The following is a 26,560-nucleotide window of genomic DNA, read 5'->3' as shown; positions in this document are numbered from 1 at the left end:
TCTAGAGAAAGAAGAAGCATTTTTATAACCACAAATCTGTAACGTTAGAGCATTATTTTCCGTAAGAAAAGTTTCCGTAAAACACAGCACATCAATATCAGTGTTGTCTATGAGAATTTCAATTTGACCCAGCTTTGATTTCAAGTTTTGTACATTTTGGTGGTAAATACTAAAGGTATATTCATTGTCTTTAGTCACGAAAACAATGTTTTGATAGGTCCGGGTCGGCCTGATTTTTGTCTACAATTTCTTGGGACTCAGCCACAGCATCCACAAGGGTCCACCCAGGACCCTTTGATTTTTTATTTCGTGACAGACATTCTGACAGGTACTTTTTCAAGTTCAAAAATATATTCTTTAAGCCAAACTGTGTAATTTTTCCTGAGTAATTTGAGAACATACTTAGTGACAAATCGTAATTGGTATCAAATATGTATGCATAATCGTGGCTTTGCAAATCCATGGCTAATAAATTGTTGAACATTTCCACCTTATAATTATAGATGAGGGCTCCGCAGACATAAGTGGGAAGGCATATTACAACATTTGTATGTGTCACTTTTAGAAGAGTTTCCCGTAAATAATTGACTAAATGTATGCTATTTTGATTTGATTTTATGTCATTGGGGCCTATACAGATTACACAGAAATATACGGGAAAATTGGGTCATGCTAAATGAGACAACTTATGTACGTTTTTCGGAACTTATGTACGAAATATCATTTGATATTTACCAGTCGCTTTTCGGTGAAAGAAAACATCGTGAGGAAACCGGACTAATCCCAATACGGGCCTAGTTTACCCTCTGGGTTGGAAGGTCAGATGGCAGTCGCTTTCGTAAAAACTAGTGCCCACGCCAATTACTGGGATTAGTTGCCAAGCGGACCCCAGGCTTCCAAGAGCCGTGGCAAAATGCCGGGACAAGGCGAGGAAGATGATGACTAAATGAGACAAGAACGTTACGGGAACATGGCATATCTACCTACACATATATAAGCCCGTACCATGAGTCACTGACAGTGTCAAAACCGACATATATATATATATATAGGTACGCCATCGAGAACGTAATTTACTTTCCGTACATTTCGCTCGCACTAATATGCGAGTACGAGCGAGATGCATAGAAAGTAAATTACGTTCTCAATGGCGCTTATGTCAGTGCCAAACTGGTGGTAGCCACTCTGTGATAAATCACGGTAGTTAAATAATAATAACATGATGTTTTGTTATTTATATACCTGCATGTGTGATTGATTTTAATTGTAGTGTTATCGTATACGATATTATCGATAATAACAAAATAAGTTAGTATAAATAGAGGTTTAGACCGTTTTTAAAGTGACTTTAAAGAAAGTACAACACAAAATAGCTACCGCAACATAGTTATAGGACACTTTGGATATCTTATTTAGTAAATTAGTTATTTTAAATGGCTTTAGGATTCTGTTTATATACAATAGGGTTAATTTTTGTATTTAGGGGCTATACATAAATATAGTGAGGAACGGCATATATAATTTGTAACTTCTCAGTGAGTTACATGTAGTAATTATGTTCTTTATTAATAACTTATTTTTGTCTTTGAGGTGATTGTCGATGACAAGTATATATATCTTTCGATTATCATTTTTATTTCAGGGCTGATGGCAATTTCACAATTGTATGTATAAACAATTTCCAATTTCCGGCCGAGAAATTCTTCGATTTTCATTGTAGACTCAGCCAACAACAAAGACTCTAGTTAAATGTTTATATTGAAAATTAGTTATCGTACAATTGAAGGGATGTTTAAAAAAACAACATAACTGACTACACTGGTTGACACCTGAAACGATTAACAATGTTCTTAAAAAAGTGTCAACCGCTCTAAGCAGTTATGTTGTTTTTGTAAACATCCCTTCAATTGTTTCAGTAAAATATCACAATTCACAAATTAAATCGCTTTCGTACTTCTTTAGGGTCATTCCTCATCAATCTCATTCCCCTGGCTGTGCCTATTTCGCAAATCCCCAGGAGATTCCGCTAAGCGGTTTTGATTGTCGATGGGACTTGGTACGGGTTACACAGTCACCAAAAATGAGATGCTATAAAGCTGCATCTCCTGGAAATTTGGGTATAGGTATGGTCAGGGAATGAGATTTTTCAGGAATGACCGTCTAACAGAGCCCGTACCTTGAGTGTCTAAACTGGCATATAGGCTATCGAGAACGTAACTTACTTTCTATACATCTCGCTCACACTAATATGCGAGTACGAGCGAGATATATAGAAAGTAAATTACGTTCTCGATGACGTTTATATCAGTGCCAAACTGATGGTAGCCGTACTTAACTGTAGTGCTTTAGCAGTGTCAATCTGACATATTCGCTGACGTCTGCGTAACTTACTGCCTATACATTTCGCTCGCACTAATATGCGAGTACGAGCGAGATGCATAGAAAGTAAGTTACGCACACGCTAGCGAAAATGTCAGTGTCAAACTGGTGGTAGCCGTAATACAGCTGATCATAGAGAAGTATTTCATTTAACAGCCATGTCAAAAGTTGTGCGGTTAATAAAAAAATACATATCAACAGCTACTGACATCCTAAGCTAAGTATACAGCTAAGTATTCATAATATATGACGATAACAAAAAAATCTGCCTTAATTTAAATTTAAGTATGCGTAAAAAAACATAAACCTCGATGGGAAACCTACCTCACAAATTCGATAAAAAATAAACTGTGTATCCGTGTCGTATAAAAAAAAGTGTTATTTGTATTCGTATTCGTAACTCGAAGTAAAAAAAAAACCGGCCAAGTGCGAGTCGGACTCGCGTTCCAAGGGTTCCGTACATTACACAATTTTTAAAAATATGATTTTTTTTATGAAAAGTGAGTAAAATGTCTTTAAAAAACTAATTAAAAATTGCACATTTCTAATTCTAATAGGTTTTCCTGTCATCTTTAGGTAAAGAACTATTTAGTGTATTTTTATCAAAATTTTAGACTCAGTACTTTCAGAGATAAAGGGGGGAATGGTCATTTTTTGCCTATTTTCTTGAATAACTGCTAAACTATTTATCTTAAAATTATAAATAAAATATATTTGTGATTCTCAAAATGAGCTCTTTCATTTGATATGTAACACGATATAGTTTGAAAAACTTTATTTTTTAATTTGCTCTTTTACCCCCTAAAAGTGGCCTCCATATTTAAAATTCATTTGTTTACGTTACATGTCTGTTTTTTCCTTTTGAGGTACGGAACCCTAATTAGTTGGATCACTAATAGGTAGCAAGATTATCGATGTTTCTTTATTTTATGCATTGCCATTGATTGTGTCAAAACTGACATTTATACGCTAACGTCTGCGTAATTTATTTTCTATACATCTCGCTCGCATTAATATGCGAGTACGAGCGAGGTGCATAGAAAGTAAGTTACGTTTCCGATAGCGTTTATGGCAGAGCCAAACTGTACGGCTACCATCAGTTTTGGTGGTACCATCTCGATGGTGTTTATGTCAGTTTTGACACTGTCAGTGACTCATGGTACGGGCTCTGGTGGTAGCCAATGTGTTCAATAATGAATTTCCTCGTTCGGTAACGCGCATGTCATAACTTTGGAATTTCTAAAGTACAATTGGTTTAGGCACAACAAGTGCGGCAAAAAAACATACCTACTTGCATATTTGGTAATCAAATTTATTATCCGTGCCAAAGATATATTGCTTGCGTAAGATGGGTAAAATCTAAGACAATTTCGTGCTCCGAATTCGACAGGTAAAACGAGATGGCGCTGTACAGCTCCGTACATTTTGCGATAACTCTGATTGCCGAAAGTTGACGTTTGACAATTCGGTGACCGCAAAACATATGGCGCAGTTTAGTGCCATCTGTTTTGGATGTCAAAGTAAGGGGTTCGTTTTTCTTTTACACTTTACCTCTCTATTACAATCAATTATCTTTGTCCGTGCCTAAAATAAACGACGTAATTCAATATCAAGGCATTGACCCAAGATTTACTTGGTGCCTTTTTTGCACTACATCCCAAACTTGAATTACGAATAAAAACGTGTTATAAAAAACGGTTACCGCACAACCTCCGCGCAATGTTTTGGGAGATCAATTTAAAAATCAAGTTTAATAATGCAGTGTAATTTAACACGTGATAAAATAGTTATTTACGATACAAGTGCGGAAAAGAGGATTTCGAAACGAGTGGCGATAAATTAGTGGACCGACCAAAGGGAGTGTTTTAAATCGACACGACGCACGGAAAGTGCTCTTTCCCGCACTAGAGCGGGTTTAAAGTGCCATATGTACTGTAAAACGTTGTACGATACACGTGCGAATAGGTAATTCGCAACTCGTGTCGATTAAAACACTCTCTTCGGTCTTTTTTTAATTTATCGCCACTCGTTTCGAATTTCCTCTTTTCCGCATTTGTATCGTAAATAACTATTTATAACTAGCCGTTCAAACAACTTTGTCAGTAGAAAAAGGCGCAAAATTCAAATTTTCCATGCGTCGAACATAATGACTAAAGGTACGATAGTGGAAATTTCGTTACCTGTGTCCCTTTCGCTCTTGCACATACCACCCATAGAGAGATAAACGCAAATAATGCAATAAACGAACAAACAAAGGGATCCGTGTTAGGCCCTCAGTGTTTCGACATGGCTCTGTCGACATAATTTGTTACAGGCCAATTCAAGTTTTAGTTATTCGATCTGTTTCCGATATGATACTGAAATGTCAGCGTCAAGACATTTCTTCAACCAAAGTCACTTTTGACACTGACAGATTATTATCGTATCGGAAACAAATCCAATAACTAAAACTCGAATTGGTCTATAATTTTCTATCAAGCACAACTTATGTAATGCCAAGCGTAATTGAATTTAAAACACTTACATTTGTTTAGGTTATTTTTCTCATCTGATGAAAAATACTACAAGTATACGTGATGAAAGCTACTACAAATACGTGAGGTGTGCAATAAGAGTATTGTATTGTATTGTATTGTAATACTTTTTTTGTACTTATGTCACACTTTACTGTAGCCATGTTAAGTAGGTACTTATTGCTTCATTACGACTTGACGCGATTAACTATTATTAAAAATAAGTACAGGTGGACCTACCGCGAACTCCGAAGCTCGCATATTCCGGCCATCTTTCTCTTTTACTCTAATTAAGGCGTGGTTAGAATGACAGAGATAGTTGCTCTGCCAGACTACTTTCAGATATATTTTCCTTGTTTAACAGGTACCTATAAAGTCCGATAAATGGTAGGAAATATTTTACTAGTATGAATGGAAGATTTTATTATTCAAAATGAATGAAAAGTACATACTTACCTTACAATTTTTTTGAAATGATTGCAATGACTTTTCATACGGCAGTAACCGAGTTCCTGACAATTTCTCATGGCAAATGTTTGTATGTACGGACGGAACAACGAACATTTAATTATACTCAATAATCTTAAGAGTTAAGACTGATTACGATCTGCGTCGTACAACATACAACTCACCCATTGCCTGATAAGTGGCCTGTCCACTTACCAGGATTAAGACGAAGAAAGTCGTGCCCTAAATTCTAGATTGATCAAGTCCACTCAACACTTTGTTTCAAGTTGCCGAAACGATTCATACTGAAGACCGAAACAGAAACATTCCACGAAATTGTCTCCTATTGTAAGCGCTAATTTTCTAAAGATTTGCAGTATTGGACTATCCACAGGATCAGAAATAGAATCAGAAAAATAATCATTGAATAAAAACACATTAAAAATACTGTACCCCTAGTGTAAATTTCATTCGATTAGCGGGATATGACGTACCTCTACGCGTTGGCGTCAAGTGTCATTTTGTATGGGATTTCGAGTTTCCAAACGTCCCGCTTGGCGCGCTGTTCAAAATTGCATACAAAATAGACATTACGCAAACGAGAACATAATCAATTAACGGGCGCCCATTTTACAATAATCAAAATACACCCAGAATATTATATTAAGAATTGTGGTTGTTTCTTCGATTAGTAATCATACTTACGCGTGCTAAACGCGTAATAAACAAATACTAATTACGTAAATGTAAACATTATCCACCCTAATAACGTAAAATGCACCCGGGAATTATGATTTTATGAGGAAAAAAGTCAAATAACGTAACAGCAACAAAGCAATACGCATGCGAACAGTCCTACTTAAGACGACAATAATTAATTACCCTGTCAGTACGACTCCGGTGCCCAATAAGTGATTTTCGTAATCATGTCCGGGCTCATCAAAGCAGCATTGCTGTTCAAAATAGTGGTTGTCCAGGGGAGTGTTTTTCGCGCAGAAGAATACCTGCAAGACGCAAACCATATTGAGCGCTATAAAAGTACATATTCAGACTATCCTAGTTCTGATGACTTTGGCAATGCATTAAGTAACTTTGATGTCGGTCAAATGGAGTTCATGCCAGGTTATCAACACGGTCATTTTGCTAATCGAAAAATAATACGTGATTGGTTCGCGAATCCAGCGAATCCGGAGCTAATGGGACCAGTTGGTCCCATCGGAGCTATAGGCCCTCTTGGTCCCGCTGGTCCAATTCGTACCTGGCCATCGTCTAATGGTCGAGGCAGAATCGGTTTTCCCGCCAGGCGAAACTCGAACAACAATAGAAGGAACAGGATGTGTCGAAATATAAAGGGATTGCCGACACCTGAGTCAGGGTGTTGTGGTGTGGAAGAGCCACGTAAGTCATTACAATGTGTTTCAATACAATTAATTAGTCATACAACTAATAGTAGTAGTAGGTACCTAATTTATAAAGAACTTATGTCTTTTTTTCTTCGCTTCGTTGGAACGATGTTTATTAGAGGTTGAATTTCAAAACATTATTTTGAGGCGAACTCTACAAAAATTTGAAGAATACTTAATTATATTTCAAATATTAAGGTCCAAGGTCGGTTTAGACTGTGCATTGTATGTCTGTAAGTACCTTAACAACGGAGCTGTTTTATTTATATTGATATATGTATATGTGTATTATTACAGGCTTCCCAGTTCATCAACAGCATCCAGGTTATCCGAATGGTCCATTCTGGTCCGAAGCTTGGAACGAACGCCACCGTCGGTCAACTGATAACGATGAACCGCCTCACAAAATGATAAGAGGTAAGATAAATCCATATCTTAGGGAACTCATTAATCATTGGCCGAAAAGGATTAGTTCAGCAAGTATCTTAACTTAACCATTATGTTGGTTCTATGATTAAATAATGTGCCGTTATTGACGAATTCTGAATAAAGGCATGGTCTAAGAGCTAGCCACGGAAATAGGTATGCAGTTTATAGAGCAACGAAATCCCTCTAGTTAGTATTATGCCATACTATCATTATTAATTAATCCGGGCGCCTGGCAGCTGTCTAGCGGTGGGTGTGGGAGTGGATGGGCAACAAAGTGGTTGTAAAATCAATTGAAGGTGTGCAATTTATAGGTGCAATTTGCTCGTGATCTTCCTACAGGCGCACAAGTAACTGTGTATTTTTATCGATTTTTATCACCTGGCACTACTTTTCCTCCAAATAAAACGCCTGGCATTGTTATATTTGAATTAAATACATAATTAGCTATTATATCACACCAAACACAGAGCTCTATAAATTGCACACCTTCAATTGATTTTACAACCACTTTGTTGCCCATCCACTCCCACACCCACCGCTAGACAGCTGCCAGGCGCCCGGATTAATTAATAATGATAGTATGGCATATTAACTAGAGGGATTTCGTTGCTCTATAAATTACATACCTATTGCCGTAGCTAGCTCTCCGGTTGAAAAAATGGTCTTTAATTTAGTCTTTCAGTGAACTGATTTTACTGTCTACTTAATTTTAAGAGGCTCTAATTCCCTATTTTAGGTAGTTTTTTTCTTGAGGGACACATGTGGTGAAGTGAAAAAGTAAAGAATTTGACATTTGTGTTGGCACTCTCATAAACTGGAACCACCACTTTTATAGTGGACGCGTGCCGGGGTCCTTTTGTTTCCCATAAAGTTTTAAGTCATAATGTACCTACTTATTGTTTGTCATATTATCATCAGTGATAAAATTGAATCCGTTAAATTTTCAGGATTTTCCTAAGGTTATCTTATAGATAGGTTAGGTAACATAACCTCGGTTTGTTTTATGGCAATTCTGAAATGTGACGCGTTTCTGAACCAAATAAATTATGACTAACGAAAATGCGGGCAAACAATACATTATTGACTTAAAACTTTCTGAGAAACAATAGAGACCCGGACGTGCCACTATAAACGTCTTTTGTAGCTCGGTTCGACTGTATTATTAAATCTTGTGTTATGTTAATGGTTAATGATTAATTTTATTGTACTTACTTACTAACATGTAGCTGTAATGTATTATAGTACTAACAATATTGTATGGAATTTTTAATATTCTGAAATAAAGATATTTTATTTTATTTTTATTTTTTATTATACCTACTGGACGTTGTATTTCAGGCGGCCGGGCGACGGACTTACACCAGCTGCCCTGGACGGTGAGGCTGGCCATCAACCCGCGACTGAAGGGCCTGCACAGCCCGGATTACTGCGGCGGAACCATCCTCAGCTCCCGCTATGTGCTCACTGCTGCCCACTGCCTGTATAACACGTTCAAACACATTTCGCAGTAAGTAACAAACAAATAGCTTAGAATATTTTTATAAGTACTTATAATGGCTCCTCTACACGATGGGCCATCATACTGGTCCACTAAGATGGGCCAGCGTGTAGAGAGAGTAGTGGTGTCGGATGGCTTATGGCGCGGCGGGATGGCGATGGAATGGCCACGGTGTCGGTTTTTCGTCCACACATCAAAGGTAGTGGGCCAGCGAAGGTGCGTACACACGTGGCCCATTCCATAGTGCGTGCTCTCAAGCATCGCATTGCCATCTCGCTAGTCCAGCGCTGGGCCATCGTGTAGAGAAGCCATAATATATTTTACATCCGGTCTGATGATATATCCGTCAGGGACCGTAAGAAGTTATGAAATAAAACAACGCAATATTGGAGTATTTGGTAACGTCATATTATGTACCTAACGTGTAAACTAGTGCGTTGACTAGCGCATTAGGCAATTCTTCAATTAATTCTCCAAGTAAAACTTAATTTTATCTTTTTCATGAAACTAGTTAGGTACCTAAATCTAAAGTTCAATTAAAACTACCTCTTTTTAATTTCAGACTTGAAGTTTTCTTAGCTGAATATGATACTGATACCTACCCAGAGGATTGTATCATGAGTAATGGGCAAAAAGAATGCATTCATAATATAGTAAGGAAAGTCGAGCACGTGATAATACACAAAGATTACAACGATACCTACTTGCAGAACGATGTGGCACTCCTGAGACTGAGCTCCGATATACCCTATACAGGTGAGCAGTGCAACTCCCGTTAGTACATAATAATTTAAAAATCAACGATCTAACTTCAATTCTCTATATATCATAGCTACTTACATCATCGCATTGCAGCTACAGTGTAGTCTATGTGTTAAGATTTGTAATAAATGAATTAAAATGTAATAAAATAAAATTACATCTTGTCCATGAAATCTCAAACTTTATATAGGCATTCTCATATATTTTCACGCCAAAACGCACATTTATCTTCTGTCTTGGTGTCCGATTTCTTCAAAAAAGATGCATGAGATAAAGGCGCAACCATGAAATTAGAATTTAATATGGGATTATTTTGGCAGATTTCATCAGACCGATATGCTTGCCGACCGAAGACGTTGCCGATCTAAAAGGTGAAACCATTATCATCGCTGGATGGGGTTTGAACGGCAAAAAAGAGACGAACGTGAAACAAGCAGCGAATGTTAATTTCGTGTCAAACGACAAATGTAAAGAACAGTACTCGTACAAAGACGACAGCTTGTTTTGCAGTATAGGAGACCATGGGGAGGACATTTGTCATGGAGACTCCGGGGGCCCATTAATGGTATTGTCAAAAAATATTTTTGTCCTGTCGGGCGTTGTGAGCGGGAAACGGGGCGATCATGAATGCGGGTCTTCGGTGTCCTCGTTGTTCAATAACGTTTTCTATCACAAAGACTGGATTATTAAACATGTTAAATAAAACATACATTTTTAACTTTTAATGAGAAATTCATGGCATTTTAATGTTTAAAATGGACGAAGAATTCATTGAAAACCAATTTAAAGAGACAATCCACGGAATCTGAACTGAAAAATAGATTTTTCTCAAAAATGGACGGCAAAGTCGACGTTGCCGGTTAAAAAATAGGTCGCGAAGTGCGTAGTTTATGGTCATTCAATAAATTAAAAAGTTAATAACATTGCAGTCTCGATTTCGGGACTGGAATGTTGCATACAAATTCCATTATTTAACGAGTTCCAAACTTTTTAAAACTTTAAATGGCCATATCAAATGAAGGCATACACTTATTATTATAATGTTGGTACCGCGACTATTTAGGTGTCTCAAATACGTTGGCGTATTTTCAGCAGAAAAATACACGGCATTTTTTTTTAAACACAGCAAGCATAAATCTATTTAATGGTTTTACTTTATTCTGTGAAAATTAGAACGTTGCTTCTGTAAAATATTTCTATTTCTTGCACCATTTTTGAGAAAAGCACTATATATGACTCGGCTGGAAGGCTACCTGCTGGCTTCGGATTCAATTAAACGGACTCCCAAGGTCGTTCGTATAAAACGAATCCTCAGCCTGCAAGTAGCTACTTCCGAACCTCGACAATAATGTACTAACACGTTTCTCATCAATTTTCGTTTTAATTTTATCGAGTCAAATATTAAGCTCACAGTATTTATCAATTTTCTGATTTACGGTTCCATCATAATTTCCCTCATAAAAAAATTGTCGAATTAATATGAGTTGAACTATTTACACTCTACTAACTTAAACCGAAAAGTTCATCTGATATTTAAAAAAATCTTGTAGGAGGGTAATGAATTATGCTGAAAAAACTGCGTGTTTCTCGAAAATGTATGCTAAACGATTTTTTTGTGTAAATCTTTGTATATAATATATTTTATTTCAATGTTCCTATTAGTGTATAGATACAAATTGTGTACCTATTTACTAAATAAAATTATAAAAATATTATTGTAATTATTTGTAAATACATCGTGTGAAACAAATCACTTTTACTGTTTATAAATATAAAGTACCTTTATTGTTTATAAATCCCAAATACCTTTTACATTATGGCATGAATAACATTTAAACTAAGGAATAAAGAAGTACCTACAACTATGAAACAAGTCACTTGTTTTGTTGACTAGGTACCTTGAAAAACCTCCAGTAGTGGCGTATAAATATGTTATGGCGTTAGCCGCGAAAGCCTAAGACGCCGATTCGTATCCAGCCCCGGACACTGGAGAGCTTAGTAACTTTTTCTATAGAATAAGTATTATAATGTATGACATCTCCTGAAGCTTAAAACGCAGATGATAGTAACTAGTTTGACTAGTTAAATAAAACAAATCAAGGTATTTAATATAATTATTTGGTTAATAGGCTCCCTCCCTGCGTCCCTGCTATTACTGAATCGCGATTAGAAAGGGATTGAGATAGCTGTCAATCCATATTGATTTTGACGTAAGTGTATGGAAATCTGTTATTTCTAATCCCTTTCTGATCGCGGCATGATAATATCTAAGATCATGGTCCATCTTTTATTTTGCTGTCTAATGTCTTTAACTACTCGTACCTATGGTCTAGTCGATAAGTTCAAAATGGTTAAATAGATATAGCGTAAATATATGTATGTATGTGTGCCAATTCCTGGGATTAGTTGCCAAGTGGACCCCAGGCTCCCATTATGAGCCGTGGCAAAATGCCGGGATAACGCGAGGAAAATTATAATATATTATTTATTATGTATTTATAATAGTATACGTTTTAATCCAGCTAAAGGTACTTGCCTCACGAATGTGCCTACTAAATAAAACATAAATAAAGGAAATAAATAAATAAAGGAGGATTTGTTAGACAATTTTCACAAAAGCATATTTTCATTTAAAGCATTTTCACATCGCATTTTATCACGATCGCAAATTTCGTTGTTCGTCTTTTTTAATGCAGCGATTTTTCATGTAGTGTTTTTCAATGCTCGTATATTTTACCAGTTGATCATTATATCACAAGAAAATATTTCCAGTACTTTATTTTCGAAACTTTAATTGCCACACTTAATTTTTTATTATTCGTTATCGTGCATTTTGTGACGCAAGTTTAAATGTTACGTACATGTACCTTACCCTTACTTACCCTTAAAACTACTCTGTATGGCTAACAAGACAGTGGCCATATATGTACCACGTAGCACCGTTGGTAACGGGCAGTGGGCATATAAAAACCACCGGGTTTTTTTTATTGAATAAATGATACTAAAAAAAAAAACAAGAAATTACTTTTCTTTTAACGCTCGAATCAGTAATCAAAAGTAAAAAATGCGTCAGGCCTGTTTAAGGGTTAAATCCTTATTATTTGCGCTCATGAACAAAATAATAGCGTTAATTAAATTAATGGGGATTTGAATAACGAAGGAATGATGAGGAAAATTATGCTTGTATTTATTACTCATTCTCCACAGGGAAGCTTGGAAAAGTGACCCATAACAAGTATGTTTAGGAGTCCTTTTCCTTTATTAGCAAAGGAATAATAAGGATTTATTTGTTTCCGGGTCCTATTTTATATATATATTTATTTATCCCGTATAATAAAATATTATTATCCGCGGTTAGTACAAGCTACTAGTTGTAACCTATTTCATGACAAACAAGATGGTAGTTTCTTCCTTAATAGCCTATATAAATAGCTGACGATATAAACTAAGGGCACAGTTAACTGACAACCTCTGCAAGGAGAGGTCAAGATACTGGTCTTGATTGGTTTGGCGGTGAGAAGCTGTCCTTCCATCATGGCACAGTTTACCCCTTCCTTGGTAGTGGTTGTTCTTTCCGTGTTGGTTCCAGCTCTGGCTGGATGGAACCAGCTGGGAGGTGGTAGGCCCGGTTTTGGACAAGTTGGTTTCGGCGATGGGAAATGCTCAGCTATCCAGGGCATTCTTCCGGAACCGACGTCTGACTGCTGCGGCAAACACGCTGAAGTTGGAGGGAGTCCAGGTAAGATACTGGGGATACCTTTATGAGGAATGGGAACTGCCGGTCCTCCGTACAAAAGTAATCTACATTTCCCTCTCTGAATATTTACAATATGGAAAATATTTTTACATAACCTAGGCATATTAACAAAATGTTGTTGATTATTTTAAAAATTTGGTGCAAAAACCAAATTTCATACATATTTTTAAATGCTCCTTACTCATTTTCTGTCAAAATATTTTCAATAATATTAATATCCACAGAGGAAAATGAAGGCTATATCAGTAAAATAACCACAAAAATCTGTCACCCTAATACCTAAGTAAGAAAAGGAAAAAACGGTTTTTGTGGCTTAATTTCTGCCTATAACGAAACAACAAATTAGAATGTTCATTTGAAATATATTGACTGGTTGACTAAACTGCTAGGTGCAGACAATGGTGGTGATCAGGAAGATGACAATGGCAATGGACTCGGTGGTGATGATGGCTACGGGCCAGGAGACGACGACGATGATGAGGGATACAGACCAGGAGGCAACGGCAATGACTTCGACTTTGGCAACAGGAATTGGAACTCTGGTGACAATGACTAGGCAGGAGTAGGCAGCAATGGAATCGGTGACTTCGATTTCGGACGTTTGATGTTTAATGGAGAAAACCGATTCAAGCGTGAACGCTCCGCGGCTGAAGCCGACAATGCTTCCGATGTTGCACCTGATAAATATATCATTGGTAAGTAGTATACTTAATTAATATCTAAGTAAGATAAGTATCAAGTACCTTGTCGTTATAAAACAGAGGATCTTTCTCTTTTACTCCAATGAAGACGTAATTAGAGTGACAGAGAAAAATGCCCGCAATTTGCGAAATTCGATTTTCGCTTTTTTTCCTCAGTATGTTTTGTCCTACAATAAATTTTCTTGTTTGTTTTAGCCGGTAAACCTGCAGGCTTATCTCAGTACCCTTGGCTCGTCCATCTTACTGTAAAGCTCCAGGATAAAATGATTGGCTGTGGAGGTTCCCTCATCAGCACCCGTCACGTAATCACAGCTGCCCATTGCGTGGATTTCCAAATCAGCAATTACGAAGAGTGAGTTTGAAAAGTTTAAAATAAATATTAGAGTCGAACCAAGCTAGTTCTGCAAAAACTTTGAGTGAGTCCATGATAAACGTCAAATTTCTACGTGAACGAAAATGTTACGTCAATCCCAAGGACTAATTACATGAGTACAGTCAACATCAAATAGTGACGATCGAACGGATAGACATAAAATCATCACAGGGTTTGCGTCTATTGCAGACGATTTATCCATTGCTGTTTAGACAACGGGTTTGGTGATTGTGGAGGCCGATGCGTGAGTGGCACGACCTCCCACATTTTTGGCAGAAATAGCTCATGCCACCTGGAGGTTCCAGTCCCCGTTTGCTTTCTGCATCACGATCTTCAGCTAAGGTTTCCCAGACATAGTGGTCGATTTCATACGCTGCCATAGGTACTCATACTAATAAATGCGGTATTATAATGTGTACTTAGTACAGTAAAAATGGTATGGTATCTATTGTTTTAGTGTAAGCGTCTACTTGGCCGAGTACAACACAAGGACATATCCCAACGATTGCGTAGGAAGACAATGTGTAAAGAATATGGTCATACATCCGGACAAGATATTTAAGCACAACAGGTACAACCGTCACGCACTCCACAATGATATAGCCTTGATGAGGCTTAGTTCAGCAGCGCCTTATACTGGTAAGCTTCTTAATTATTTGGTTACGTACCTGAAGTGTGCCGATTGGACCTTATTACTGAGATAAATTAGTTCGATTCATAAGGCTAACCTATTGAAGAAAGATTTTTAAGGGCCAGGGTGTCTGTATAAAATTACGTATTGTACATAATATTGTATGTTAGTTAAAAAAGTTAGTTGAAAGTACATATTCAAGTCGATATGAATAGATATAGGTATTATTTATTTTTACCACAGAAATACACTTTATATCAAATACCAAGCAAGAGACCGAGCACTCTTGATTTGCGTTATTTAAATTATTATAATTTACGAATACCTATTAATTTACGAAAAAAAGTATTTATAGTATAAATAATTACCTAACCAACAACTTCGTTGTAAAGTTTTCCACTTTCTATAGTTTAGTTATAGGGAGTTTGCACTGTAGGTAAGTATGTTTACCTACCCTGATTTTACTATGATTACAGACTACATTCGCCCTATTTGCGTGCCTCGTTTCAACATCAACTCCGCCAAGTACCAAGGCACACCGCTCGCCGTTGCCGGCTGGGGCCAGACGGAGTACGGCCAACCGTCTTCAATAAAACTTCACACCCAGGTTGCCCAAGTGCCCCCAAACAAATGCAGGCAGCACTACCCAGATATCACTGAAGGCCAGCTTTGCGCTGCGGGGAGGAGCGGCCAAGATACCTGCATGGGAGACTCTGGTGGTCCCATCATGATGGAACGTGATGGAACTTTCTATCTCGTCGGGCTGGTAAGCGGCAAGCGCGCGGACGCTGGGTGCGGGTCGTCGGTGCCTACTATGAGGGTAAAGGCACCAGTAGTCAGCCTTATAACGACTTTTTTAAGTTTGAACGTTCGGTATTTCTACAGGATTAGTCGGATAATTAAACAAATGACATGGTTAGATCAATTGTTTATCATAGTTTTAAAACAGAATATTTAAAATAATAACAATCCTCTTTATAATATTTCTAATTAAGTTTAAACAAAAAGTGGCACTTTTCTCCAGTAGTCAGCCTCCAAAATCCAGTAAGCAGCCTCTGTGTACCCAGTACTCAGCCTATATAAACTATTCATAATAATTAGATCAAAATCACTAATATTTATATCAAAATCAACGATATTATAATATTTATTTTTTCTTTATAATTTTTGTTATCGTTATTGTAGTTAGATGTAGTTTTTAATTTTAGTTTATAATTTTTTGCATATATCAAAATCTACGATGTTATACAAATACTTATCTATTTTTTATTACTATTTTAGTTATTGTTATTGTAGTTAGTTGTAGTTTTTAATTTTAGTTTATATTTTTTTTGCATATACTATGTATTACTTACCTACTTGTTTACTTATTTAATAAAAAAAAATCTTATAGGTACATACAATTCTTATGACATGAAATTTGTTGGCCATAGGTACTTAATTAACTAACACTATTCTTGCAAACTAAGAACCGCAATATTTATTTTCTAATAATTAATCCGTCAAAAATTAATGAGGTTGCCGGCGTCTATATTTCCGAGCTCATATAACCCGGCAACCTTCAAATCAAGGGTGAACAGGCACCTTCTGGGCAGACTCGCTCCATCGTAGGCCACGTCTTCGCCCCGGCTAGTCTGTGGCCATGAGTAAGCCCATTTTTAATAAAAAGAAAAAAAAATCAAGTAATATACAATTATGTTCCTAGTAGGTATTCGGTAAAAAATAATTAATCGAGTCTATACAGATCTAATTATCATTAATAAACAAAGTCATATACCGACCAGGAAAAAGTAAAATGATAGTTATGTATAGTTAACGTCAAAAATATGTATACACCTTTGAACCTTATTTCAATGAGGTAGGGTTTAAAAATGTGGACATATTTTTGGCAGCGACGTACCAAGCAAGGTCGATGGCTGAGTACTGGATCCGCAAAACCCAGTGCTCAGCCGCATTAAAACGTTATTTCAAATGCGGCTGACTACTGGGTTTTACTTTAAATTGACTAGGGCATGCCTAACTAAATTTGAAAATGTAAATTTAACGGTCCTAACGGTCGCATTGGCTCGAAAATAATAAAATAAACGAATAACCCAAAGGTCAGCCGTGGGGGGCTGGGCACTGGATTCTTTGGAAAAAAGTGTTATCCAGTGGGCAGCCCCCTCAAATATAAGTGAAATATTGATATTATCATTCAAATACAATGCAATTTAATAGATAAACTAATAAATAAACCAATCATTAACAAAAACAATAACTTTTAACATTAAAACATAGTTTTTCTTGCCTGTTATGAGAACACCACGTGCAGTAAAAAATATGGCGGACATGACACTATTGCACTCGTCGACAAACAGCACCTGTATGAACGAGTATATTTCTTCCCCCCTTTCCCTCACTGCACCTGTCGTGTGACGTATTAACCAATAAGGAATCAAAGCTCCTATTTGAGTACTCGCGATTTGTTTAAATGAATATACCAGATATTTATGGCCAATAAACGACTCAAAAGGCTGACCACTGGTACCTGGCTGGCCACTGGTGCCGTTACCCTATACCAATGTATTCGCATATATTAAATGGATACAAGATTTTATGAGAAAATAAGCCCCTAGGGTGTACTAATCTTAATACTTACGCGTATTTTTTTTTTCTAAATTTCTTTTTCATTTTAAACATATGCGGCTTTTCATTTCTGTCGGAATTTCAGAGGGAAACATCCTTATTGCACTTAAAGCATAAGGACCCTTCTGTGATTGACGGAAAGCCACATAATATTATGTACCGTAAAATGGGGTGAGTAGGGTCAAAACTGAAATTCAAACCTCGATAACATTTTATTTTTACATATGAAAACTGAATGAATTTTAGTTTTTATTTTATTTTGGCTATTTCCATTTCATAACTTTGACGATAAAGAGAAAAACCCACCTCATCCCGTAGTGCCTCGTATTTGGTTGGGGTGAGAGGAGTTTTCATACAAAGGTGATTTTGGAAGATTGTTGGATCGATTTTTTTTATTATGGGTATTACTATAGCTCCATTTTAAATTGGAATATATTATTTTTGTAGCAGTAACCTTAAAATCCCTTCTCACCCCCCTCTCAAACCTTCTCTCCCCATTCATAATCCACCTCTCCCCGCGAAACCTACTCACCCCGTTTTACGGTACCTATTCAGAAAATAACACTCTGTTGGTTTTTTTTACAGTACCTATTCAATTATGTTTTCCATATTCAATTAGAAAGTGATTATCTGAAAAAATTATAAACCTCGTCTTTAATAAATGATGTGTCAAAATAACAAAAACGAATAATATTATGTTTATTTCGAACCCCACATATTACCCAAATGTATGTCATTTTTCATTGCAGTCAAAATCCGAATCTGACCTTTATATTTACCTTTTAAAGTAATTACAATGTTAATAATAAAAAATAATAAACATAATTTGTGATCGTTTTTTAGGTAGGTATGTTTTCACATGAATTGACAGACAACATTTTATAAGGTATACTTACATAATTTCTACATCCCTATTGCATGAGCTATTTAGATAGTTACTTACAGTTTTAAGCGCGTAGTCAGAATATATGCACTTAATTTCGCAATAAAACAGCGCCTAGACTGTTTTAGGATTCTGTCCCCTATATTATTAATATTTTGTGGCCAGATCATATAGATCTAGATTATTTCATGAAATTTTATAATTGATTACTTTCATGTAAGCAGATCACCAGTTCGCCGGACGATATCAGCCTGTCCTGTCAGTTGTTCGGAACTGTCACCTTTTGCGTTTAACTGACAGGTTGATATCGTCCGGCGAACTGGTAATCTGTGGGCCCCTTAAAGGTTAGGTTAGGTTTGACTTTTTCATCGTGTGGCCAACCAATTGTACCTTTGTTATAGTTACAAATTACAACCTTTCCCAAGACAATGGTGAATTCTGCAATTTCTGGACAAACAAGTACCTATGGGAGGAATAAAACCGCCATGTTAATTAAATTGCATTTATTAGTTCGCCTTTCAAGTTTTCTTAAAATTTAAATTATTGATATCACATTTTAAACCTTAAATTTAACTTCTAACTAGAACAATACTATTTTCAAAATTTTATTAATATCGCACAGTGTAAACTGAAACAGCTGTCATATTATTATACTTACTAAAGAAAAAGTGACCAAGCCCTCCAGTGGCGTAGGTCACAGTTCGAATCCTACCATTTATTCAGTTAAAAATTTTCCTTGCCTCCTTTCTTCAATGATTCCCTTCAATTTCTTAATGGAGTCAACTACCTCGAAGCTCAATGCAAAAAATAAAACCATATTATTTTTGTTTATGTGTATATGTACGCTTTGTAATATATCAGTTAGTACAAGCGCTTACTGTGTGAGACCGGTACCTAGTTTTAAACAAATTTTTATTTCATTTAATTTCATGAAAATAACCGTTCCAGCGGTTTTGATACTTTGATTGCTGTTTACATTTCAATTTGCTTAATAATATGTACGATATTTTCGGTCATCAAATTAACAATATACTACGTTCTTTGCCCTACCTAATCAATAAGATTGGCCCCAAAGTAATAGGCCAAAATAGGCTTCCAAAATTGATTCAAATTATTTTTCTAGTAAACTCTTGAACACGTGGTGGGTTTTTTGATTCGCGTTTTGTCAAGCAAACATAATATAATTATTACAATTTGACCTTATAAGGTATTTTTTCATAGTAGTAAGAATAAAAACAATTTATAAGGTGACATATTTACTTTTTTGACGTCCCTTTATCCTTAGTACCTAGATTAAACCGAGCGGAACGCATTGTGACTGAAATCGAATTGGTTCGTATAAATCTTAACTATATTATGCTTGTAAACGTTATACTTTAATAGGTACGCTTAATGTCATATTATGCCTATAAAATAAATCTTGGTAGATATTAAAACTTATTACAAGTTGATTAGGGCTATTTGTACCAATACAAATGACACGGGTAGTTCGAACTTTAATATACGTCAAATATTAGGTCTAGATACGATATGGATTGGATATATCAGTGTCAAACGTGACGTTTCTTCAAAAAATAACGTCACTTTTGACACTGACATATGCGATCCATATCGTATCTAGACCAAAGAGTAGTATAAAATATATCTAGACCTAATAATAGGTATATTTGACGTACATTACATATATTAAAGTTCGAATCTGGCTGTTAAGGGGCCCACAGATTACCAGTTCGCCGGACGATATCAGCCTGTCAGTTGTTCGGAACTGTCACCTTTTGCGTTTAACTGACAGGCTGATATCTTCCGGCGAACTGGTAATCTGTGGGCCCCTTTAGTCCGTTGGGTTCCTCCCGAGCACATATCGTTATTTATATAGGTACAACAATATAATAATACAATATAATTTAATTTTACAAGCAGAAACGTCTGTGACCGATGCTATAAAGCTTAGAATAAATTTAAAAGTGGAAAAATTACTGTCTTGGGTGAGAGTTCACCCAACTCACGGCCTCTGGATCGATATTTCCCCGCCCGCGCTCTGCCATCTGAGCCACCAAGACCTCATCCATAGCCAGCAAATCCCATAATATGGTGGAAAGATTTGCTGGCTATGGATGAGGTATTGGTGGCTCAGATGCCAGAGCGCTGGAATATGGATCCAGAGGCCGCGAGTTCAAGTCTCACCCAAGACAGTAATTTTTCCACTTTTAAATTTATTCTAAGCTTTATAATAATACAATAATTTAAATTTATTCCGCAGTGGATGTTATCCTTAAAAACTATTAACAATCACAACCTAATTGTCATTTAGAGTCACTGCGACTATCTGTGACTGAGAACAGTTACATGTTTGTCACAATCTTAAGGTTATTAAAATATTTAAAAATCATTGTTACAAATACCTGCACAAGAGCTGGAATTAAATTGACAATAATAACAGACAAATAGCCCGATTCGAACTATAAGATACGTCAAAAAAAGGTCACTTGAAACTGAGATATCTAATCCATATATTATCGTATCTAGACGTTATATTTGACGTATCTTAAAGTTAGAATCGGGCCGTAAAAATGATTTAAAACGGATTGTTCATTTAGGCTTTGACCGCAGTAAGTAGGTACCTAGTTTAATTCCAGCATTATTAGAATATAACAAAAAATATTTTAATAATTTTGTTAAATATTTAAAACCGTATTATATATTACAACATCTACAACAACTCTGAATAATGGACGTATTTATGAACTCTGAAAATCAGATACGCTTAAGTTAATTTTCACTAACCTTAAAGTAAGAGACTTAAATATGTATTTTCCTAAATAATGTACAATAAAAATACCTGTTTGGGAAAGAGTATTAGAACTGATTTGTAGAAAAAAGTGCTTACTTAAGTATATGATAGAAATACATAATTAACCTACGTACTAATTATTTTCTTCTGTTGTAATAAAATAAAATAAATTATCGATTTAATGCATGTAATATTGGGTAGCTAGTTTATAACTGCGCTATTAAATATATTTCTATTTGTGTACATAAATATAATATTTGAATAAACATAAATATTTCGTAGCATTCTGTGATAATTGCAATGTCTAAGATTAAAAATAAGTAGGTAAGTTAAATTATTAGGCTAGATATAAAGTCAATGTACTTATATTAATATGTGTGTCAATAGAAAGCTAAATTAATTTATCTACGTAAATCAAACGAAATATAATAGATGTATTATGACATATTATCTATTCAATTATGACATAAAAAAGCTTAAAACATACTCGTAGTTGACAACGGCTCATTTCTTCCAATTCATATATATCTATGTCAATGTGATGTGATATAATCGTCTTAAGTGTAGGATAAACTTGGAAATTGTTAGCTAAGCGAGCGAAGTGTTTTTAAAAATGATCACAAGACACCCATAATTATCTTCACATTTTCATCCACATCTAACAGGCAACAAATTCAATTTATGTTTCATTGCGCACATTTTCACAGTGACAATAAATATGAAAGTTGATAAATTGTCTCATATTATTGTCACGTGACTAAAATTCCTCGACCTTAAATAGTTTTATGACACCCAAGTCCCATTACCACTGGTCATATTTAAATTCATAGTCATCTCCAAGTGCTCACTCTGTCCATATTTAGCGACCATGTCGCTGATACTCTTATAAGAACCAGCGAACAAAGCTACTAGGGATATCAGGCCGATGAACATGTTTTTCCATAACTTCCAGTTGAACCTGCCAAGTCCTCGGTCCCAGTTGTGGACGGTGTCCACGATGGCTGGCGTCAGGAGGCCGAGGGTCGACAGAAAGATGGCGCCGCAGAGGCTGATGAAGAGCTCCAGATTTGGGAAGGCTGCTGCTAGGGCAACTGTAAATAAGCATAGAGAAATATACATACATACACATATACATACATCAATTTTGGTACCAAAAAGACTATTATTTTCGTAGTCGAAATCTAGCATCGAATAGCGGAATTATCAGTACCGCTACTTGATACTAGATGTCTAGTGAGTCGCGACTTACAAAAAGTATACCTATTGAACAAAAATTTACTAATATTAAAGCAGAAGGAGTTGAAAATAGAGTTCCGGCTAATCCGGTAATATTATTAGCTGAATATTGTTGAGCATTAGACTTTAGCGTCGGTGCAATATCTATTGTGCAAAAACTACTTATTAAAATAAGTATTGCACAAGACCATAAAATAACCCATTTTACCCGAGGCAATAATTGTAGTTAGACCTACAACCTAGGTTATAATTGATATTTATGGTAGAGTTACACTCTGCTTTATACTTCTTTCAAGTCTGCGGGGCCGCGTGCTATGGCGAAGACACGCGGCTCACACTTCCTATCCCAGGTTTTTCTTTGTGCTGTACACCACCACCACCGAGGGGCACCGAGTGTGCTTTGTGGTTGTGTTTTTGAGGTTACTTTTATTTGTTGATGATGATGTAAGATGTCCCCTAATGTAGGTAGTATATAATTATGATGTCTTAGTGAACAAATACACAAATTACTGTTCAATCATAATTTTTGTAGGTTTATTTTATTATGTTTATATATAATATTTGACTTTTCGGTTCCATTTCTAGTTATAATTCATGAATCTGCTGCACCAACATTACTGTCTCTATTTGACCCAATGGTTGACTGGTAGAGAATGCCTTTTGGCATTAAGTCCGCCATTTGTACATTTTGCTTTCTTTGTGCAAAAAAGTTTAAATAAATAAATAAAGACGGTCATCTGTATCGGTTTGGCGCGGCCATTGAAGTCGGGTAAAATTTCTGAATCTCAATCTATATTGTGACGAGCAGTTTAAATGATATGGTAAGTATATGATTTCCACCCTATAGTTATGACTAGATTTGTACTTGGTAAGATTCGATATAGTACCTGAGCCAACGACAGCAGCAGTCCGGATGCAGATTTGCGTGATGTTGTGATATCTGACGGATATTTTGTTGTGGACCACTCTCCAGATCATCTCCATGGGCACATATAACTGTAGACTGTATGTGAATAGGATTGCCAGAGCCATTAGGATCTTCGCGCTCTGTGCCAAGCTGAAAAGATAAAGAAGTTTAAATTGTTTTTATTGTAAACTAGCGACCCGCCCCGGCTTCGCACGGGTTAACAAATTATACATAAACCTTCCTCTTGAATCACTCTATCTATTAAAAAACCGCATCAAAATCCGTTGCGTAGTTTTAAAGATCTAAGCATACAGCCAGACAGACAGACAGCGGGAAGCGACTTTGTTTTATACTATGTAGTGATTAATAAATTAAATTTTATTTCTACAACAAAATTTTTCTATTGTCAATTTTTCTAAGTTATTGTAAAGTTTGTTAAAATTTTGCAGACAGTACGAGACGCTCAAAATATTTATCGTATCTTTTTTAAGTGTGTAGCACGTGTGTAGTGTGTAATGTAGTTAAGTTTCTCCTATTAGGATCAAAAGAGCTCGTGATTCCGAGTAGAAATAACATAAAAAAAAACAAAATTAAAAAAAAAAAGTTTAGGGGACAACTTTAAATAAAATGGCTCACTTACACTTCATCCTGCGGCAAGTTCAACGTAATGCTCCCCCTCACTTCGTCCCCATATTTCATGTAACCAAAGAACCCGACGATGCCGTACAGGGAAATGACAATAGTCATGGCGACATTCAGCACCCCTGGGCAGCCCAGGAACTGCTGCGGCTTCGCCATCTCGTTTTCTACGGGCATCACCACTCCGATGCCCTCCATCGCGAAGATCACTGTACTGGAAAATAATTTCAGGGTAAAAACCAAATGCACTGTCGATACAAACAATTCTTACAAAATGTCACAGTCATACGATACTGATCTACTAACTGTGACGCGGCGGGATTATGTTAAAGGGCAAAGTTTTATACTTTTACGGTAAGGTCAATGTGACTAATTCCGTCATAGGGCCTATTCCGTCTACGAGCGTATATTTCTTTACTTTTTAATCGTAGGAAACAAAACCATCTGCTTTTGATTGCTGAAACTAAAAGCAATCGCTGCTTTGTCGGTGAAATTATCGATTTTGTTCGTTGCTCGAGAAAAACGCTAGTAGCCGGAATAATCCCTATGACGGAATTAGCCACATTGACCTTACAGTCAGCAGCAGAAGTTGTTAAGCGAGCGAGGTGATCAAAACGATCTTGACGCGACTTTATTGTTAAGAGAATAAGAGCGTGTCAAGGTAATTTTGAACACCTCGCCCGCTTAGCAACTTCTGCTGCTGACTGTACCTACAGGTATACCTCTACAATATTATCTTGCCATAGTTATATCATCGGAATGCTAGGTAGTTGAAAATCAAAGTGCAATAATAAAATAAACCCTTAGGTCATGTGGCATTTGACACAATCAACATAATATATTTTTACTTTTATTTTAGAATAAAGTTAAGACGAAAGTAGACGACCGCCCCGAATCCACCTTTAGGTACATGAAAACGAAGTCCCCATATTCCTGGGAGGAATCCCTTCATCAAGAGAGGAAAATGGGGACTACGTTTGTATGGAGAAGCGGTCGCCTTTCCTCTTAAGGCCTCACCTAATAAACAAAGGCCACTGGGTAACCCTAGCCACCATGACCCGTTCCTTAGGGTTAGGCAGATCGCTGAAGATGTAGTACATAGTGATGGCAAAGCAGATGACAAGCAGCACGTTGGCGACGGCCGAGAAGGGGACCAGCCACTTCAGGTTCCTGATTTGGCAGATCAGGACTAAGGGGACGAGGGTCAGAGCGCAGTACGTCTCTACCGACAGCTTGTAATCTGGCACGTACTCGTCTAGTACCTGAAATGTTTCAACAACGTTACGCGGTTATCACACTGATATCCGTATGCCGCACCGGTGTGTGAGTGAAACATCGCTATGCATTACAAGCTGTCTCGATCGCACGCCGGAGCGGATACACCAACGCGTTCACTTGGTGTAAATCAAATCAAATCCGACAATCCAAGTGAACGCCTACAATCCAAATCATTCTACCATTCTACCAAACAATTCTACCAGTAAACATGAGTAAACGTCAAAATTTGCATGAAATTACCATTATCGTTTGCCATGTGAATAAAATGCAACTTTTTGTAACTTTTCGAAGAACAAAGCGAGCCTTTACAAGTTGGTGTGGTGAAAAGGTTTATTTGTTCTATGTAAAGAGATAGATGGGCCATTTTATTTATAGTTGTCCCCTACACTTTTTTTTTAAATTTGTGAATTTCTATGTTATTTCTACTCAGGCCGCGTAGCCAAGATGCCGATCGCTTACGCTCCGTAGCGATCGAAACGCAACTGTCACTGTCGCACTAATATGGAAGAGTGATAGAGAGACACAATGCTTTTCGTTGTCGAAGCGATAGCGATTGTAACCTTGGCTAGGCCGGCAGAATCACGAGCTCTTTCTATCCTATTAGGAGAAAAAAAGTGTCCCAAGGTTTGTTTCCCGTTCCGTTACCATTTTTCATAGACTTTGTATGGCGGTCACGGAATGGAAAGATAGAAAAATGTACTTATGGAAAATTTGCGACACTTTTTTTCTCTTATTAGGATCAAAAGAGCTCATGATTCTGAGTAGAAATAACATAAAACATCCCAATCTTGAAAAAAAGTGTAGCGGACAACTTGAAATAAAGTGGCCCAGATACCTTACCTCTTTGAAATTTTCCGCAATGAACACAATGTACACGCAGAGCGCCGCAAGGTATGTCACCGTCAGGGCGTAGTCCACAACCGTCCTGGAACAAATAAGATTTTACTGAAGCAAAAAACTTTAATGGAACCCGTATCACCTGTCCCCAGTTAACCTTTAGGGAGATAACAACATAAAGGTAGGGTTTGCACGACGGATCCGAAATGTATGGGAAGATCCCATTTCGGATCCGGATTGCAAACCCTACATAAAGGGCACATCTAGCCGCGAGTATAGCGACCATTTGGGGCATTATCTATGAAAAGGGACCTTATTGTCGATGGCGCTTAAGCCTCACAGCGACGCGCGGCATTGTATTCATAGCGAAGCATCGTTAATAATGGCGTAAGCGCCATCGAAAATAAGGTCCCTTTTCATAGATAACGTCACATTTTATGTTTCTCAACAGCGATACGTACGTGTATTGCG

General features: G+C 36.7%; 2 protein-coding genes across 2 annotated transcripts in view; one reads left to right on the top strand and one right to left on the bottom strand.

Annotated features, from left to right (window-relative positions):
- The first annotated feature begins 6,567 nt into the window (after nt 1–6,567).
- On the top strand, nt 6,568–18,575 carry LOC134662699 (transmembrane protease serine 9-like). The gene is made up of 10 exons (XM_063518972.1): nt 6,568–6,737; nt 7,040–7,159; nt 8,510–8,678; nt 9,232–9,425; nt 9,752–10,131; nt 12,897–13,170; nt 14,085–14,241; nt 14,720–14,901; nt 15,370–15,713; nt 18,567–18,575. Exons 1-10 carry the CDS (start codon nt 6,674–6,676, stop codon nt 18,573–18,575), a joined length of 1,893 nt encoding a protein of 630 aa, XP_063375042.1. The 5' UTR covers nt 6,568–6,673.
- Nucleotides 18,576–21,968: 3,393 nt separating this feature from the next.
- Nucleotides 21,969–26,560, bottom strand: part of LOC134662778 (proton-coupled amino acid transporter-like protein pathetic) — a 44,212-nt gene continuing 39,620 nt past the window's right edge. The window contains exons 6-10 of the mRNA XM_063519072.1: nt 26,093–26,177; nt 24,992–25,236; nt 23,976–24,188; nt 23,316–23,485; nt 21,969–22,283 (exon numbers count right to left, since the gene is read on the bottom strand). Of these exons, the coding sequence (XP_063375142.1) occupies nt 21,976–22,283; nt 23,316–23,485; nt 23,976–24,188; nt 24,992–25,236; nt 26,093–26,177 (1,021 nt within the window). The 3' untranslated portion in view covers nt 21,969–21,975. The remainder of the gene's footprint in view (nt 22,284–23,315; nt 23,486–23,975; nt 24,189–24,991; nt 25,237–26,092; nt 26,178–26,560) is intronic.

This window comes from Cydia amplana, chromosome 3, assembly GCF_948474715.1.
Source record: "Cydia amplana chromosome 3, ilCydAmpl1.1, whole genome shotgun sequence".
Lineage (NCBI taxonomy): Eukaryota > Metazoa > Arthropoda > Insecta > Lepidoptera > Tortricidae > Cydia > Cydia amplana.
Note: the sequence above shows the minus strand (reverse complement) of the source record. Positions and strands in the feature narration are given on the sequence as shown.